Raw genomic sequence first — 3,554 nt, 5'->3', positions numbered from 1 at the left:
ATCTATCTATCTATCTATCTATCTATCTATCTATCTATCCAGTTACATTTCCAAATTTATTATAAGAGTTTATTTTTATTCAAAATGCTTGTGTAATTTTTTCAACGGCATTATTATTTTTGACATTTATATTGTCTAGTAGCATATTTTATGTTCTTTTCAAACTTATTATTATTTTAAATTTTGTAAAAATCTATCTATCTATCTATCTATCTATCTATCTATCTATCTATCTATCTATCCAGTTACATTTCCAAATTTATTATAAGAGTTTATTTTTATTCAAAATGCTTGTGTAATTTTTTCAACGGCATTATTATTTTTGACATTTATATTGTCTAGTAGCATATTTTATGTTCTTTTCAAACTTATTATTATTTTAAATCATTATGTTTTTACATTTTTGTTCAGCTGATCCTGTGTCGGTCCGGCAAACTCATCGGAACCACATGCACAAGCAATCGGAGAAGACCACTCGGGTGAGGACGGTGTTAAACGAAAAGCAGCTACACACTTTGCGGACGTGCTACAATGCAAACCCGAGACCAGATGCGCTCATGAAGGAGCAGCTGGTGGAGATGACAGGCCTGAGCCCGCGGGTCATTCGAGTGTGGTTCCAAAACAAGCGCTGCAAGGACAAGAAGAGATCTATCTTCATGAAACAGATACAACAGCAACATGGCGATAAGACCGTAAGTGTCTTGCTAATGCCCTTTCAGTGTGAGAAATTTAGCTTACCATGATGTGCGTGAAAAAAACAGACTTAACCAGTACGGCTCTGAGTGATGCCTGACACTTATGAGCCGAGATGATTTTAATTGTGTCAGTAATTCGACTGCAGTGTTGGCTTGAAGCAAATTAGCTACAGACTTCTCCTACTGTGGGTGGTTTGGGGAATGTTTTAAACTCTATTTCATCTGGAACTGCCCTTATATATTAGGCTATAGTTTTCTTTTATTTATCAAAAAAATGAATAAAAAAGATTTAACTCTGTTTTGTGATGCATTGTACCTTATTAAAATGCCGATATGAAATGGTCTGGAGCTGTGTCCCTGATCGCAGACTTTTTGGTCCAGAATCTGCAGGTCATGACGGGCACTGCGCTGGTTGCAGGCAGCCCAGTTCGACACAACCCCTCAGTGCCAGGACACCCGGTGGAAGTGCAGACTTACCAACCACCCTGGAAAGCTCTCAGCGAATTTGCACTTCAGAGTGACTTAGATCAACCTGCCTTTCAACAGATGGTGAGTGTAAAAAAAATCAAAGTTGCTTTTGACATTTTTTATGGTTTCTATAGTCTACTTTAGTGTATAGGCCTACTATTGTCAGACTGAGATTTGCCTATCATTATAATTATAATAATTATTATTGTTATGTCTAGCTATTTTTATTTTTTTTATAGTTAATTTTGTCTCTTACTTTCAGGTCTCTTTCTCGGAATCCGGTTCTTTAGGAAACTCATCTGGCAGCGACGTGACCTCTCTTTCTTTACAGTTACCGGACACACCGAACAGCATGGTACCGAGCCCGGTGGAGACGTGAGAGAGACTGCTCGTCTGTTCCCCGGGAAATCATGAGAACAGCTCATATCACGGACGCGGGAAATTCCATGACCACCACCGGACAGCGCCATCAGACATAGGCTATAGCAAAACCTGCACTGGGAACAGAGGAACCGTTTTTCCTCAAATCCGTCAACAAGTCCGTGGTGACACTGGGAGTGAAATGATGGAAGTGAAAATCTGCATAGACCTACACTAAGTGAGGGACCTCGAAATGGATATTCTTTATTCGTTATGATGACTGTTGTATCTGTGGTTTTTGGACATCGATTTCAGAAGATGGGATTTTTTTTCGTTGTGAAATTTATTGGCGGACCGTGTCTCTGAACAAAATTAAGTTATTGTTATTTATTGTCACATCAATTCGCAAAAGAATAAATCAGCACAGAACATTTTTATTTATATTTGTGAATGTAAAATGCGTGAATAGGCTATGCTACTCTTATGAAAAGGTTTAATTTCTACAGAAAAACGGAGAGGTGGAGTTTAACTAATTAAATATTATTAGGCTATTAGTAGGAGGCCACTTATTATAAAATTATATCATAATTATTACACAAAAAAATAATTCGGAGAAAACATTTCTTAGGCTAGGCTACATTTATATAAGCCTACAGTCATTTCTTTCAGCGGAAAAATAGCCTACATAAATGGCTACACATTGATTTGTTCAAAATCTAGTAGGCCTCAATAAAGATAGGGCCTACTCTATATTATAAATTAAATAAATTAGCTAATCTGCCGAATAGAAAACATTTTGCAGGTGCCAAACTATTTCAATGTAGCCTAAATCATGATTAAAAAAAAATAGACTAAATTATGTCGTTTTTTCGTTGTCAAATTAGATCTTTAAAATGTTTAGGCCCTATCCCCTTTTCCTTAGCGAATTTACGTGCAAATGTTTCAGGATCGCTTGAGCTTTTATTTACTTGTGCCGTTACACCACAAACAATACATTCAACAGAACCGGAGCGTGATTTGAAGATATTGCAAATTCACAAACGCACAAAGAAAAAGCGTAAGCACAAATATGCACAGGAAATTGAGCTGAATTATAGGCTACTGCTTATTAAATTGCCATTTAAATATTATTATTCGTTAACAAGTCGATATTTTAAAACTCATTCACGAGTTAAATTTAAGTGAATTTTAAGAAAAAACGCTGTTAGCTTTTTGTCATTTCAGTCATTTCGTCGACCTAATTGTGAGTGCTTACCGTTTTCAAAATACTGCAAATTTCAAGGTCAGCGATACTTACTCCTAAATCAGATTTTCTCCAAGAAGACGGACTCGAACAGTTATTTACGTAACCTTGATACCTGACGTGTTTTGGTTTTGTGTTTTAGCTACTTCTGTACAGCCCAAACCTTTCTTACTAGATTAAGTAAGGATGCACACAACCCAAAAGAAGGCAAAACTAATTACGCTGCTAAAGAACATAAGTTTTTATATAGTAGGCTTCAGGAGCTATTGATACAGATCCAAAGAGACAAGATAACACCTTTTTGCTTGTTCTAGTGAGCTAAGCAATCAGTCAGAGACAGAGAGGAAGTAAGGCAATGATAGGAAGGCATTCAAGGATGAACCTGTGCAGGATTTTAAGATAACCTGAATGTGGTTCTCAGATCTCAGAATGTTTTGCAATACATATCTAGTAGGGCTGCACGATTAATCGCATGCGATATTTAACGCGCATCTTATCAGCAAAGCCGGTTCTGTAATCAGCGGTAACTCTCCATCACCTGCGTGCTTTCACGTTGAGCAGCATTAACTACACAGAGCCGTTGTTCACTAACGAGCTGCGCTAAACCACGTTCATATTCGCGCGATTTTTTGCGCAACTCATCAGTGAACAACGGCTCTGTGTAGTTAATGCTGCTCAACGTGAAAGCACGCAGGTGATGGAGAGTTACCGCTGATTACAGAACCGGCTTTGCTGATAAGATGCGCGTTAAATATCGCATGCGATTAATCGTGCAGCCCTAGTGTGTA

General features: G+C 37.6%; 1 protein-coding gene across 1 annotated transcript; it reads left to right on the top strand.

Annotated features, from left to right (window-relative positions):
* Nucleotides 1–411: 411 nt before the first annotated feature.
* LOC107670726 (insulin gene enhancer protein isl-2b-like) lies at nucleotides 412–1,872 on the top strand (the record flags this gene model as incomplete). Its single annotated transcript, XM_016463439.1, has 3 exons — nucleotides 412–692; nucleotides 1,077–1,244; nucleotides 1,426–1,872. Coding segments are annotated over 3 exons (566 nt in total), but the record flags the coding sequence as incomplete, so codon positions are not given.
* Between the last annotated feature and the right edge of the window lie 1,682 nt (nucleotides 1,873–3,554).

Source organism: Sinocyclocheilus anshuiensis, unplaced genomic scaffold (assembly GCF_001515605.1).
Source record: "Sinocyclocheilus anshuiensis isolate Anshui unplaced genomic scaffold, SAMN03320099.WGS_v1.1 scaffold816, whole genome shotgun sequence".
Classification (NCBI taxonomy): Eukaryota; Metazoa; Chordata; class Actinopteri; order Cypriniformes; family Cyprinidae; genus Sinocyclocheilus; species Sinocyclocheilus anshuiensis.
This window is presented reverse-complemented; position numbering and strand designations above follow the sequence as displayed.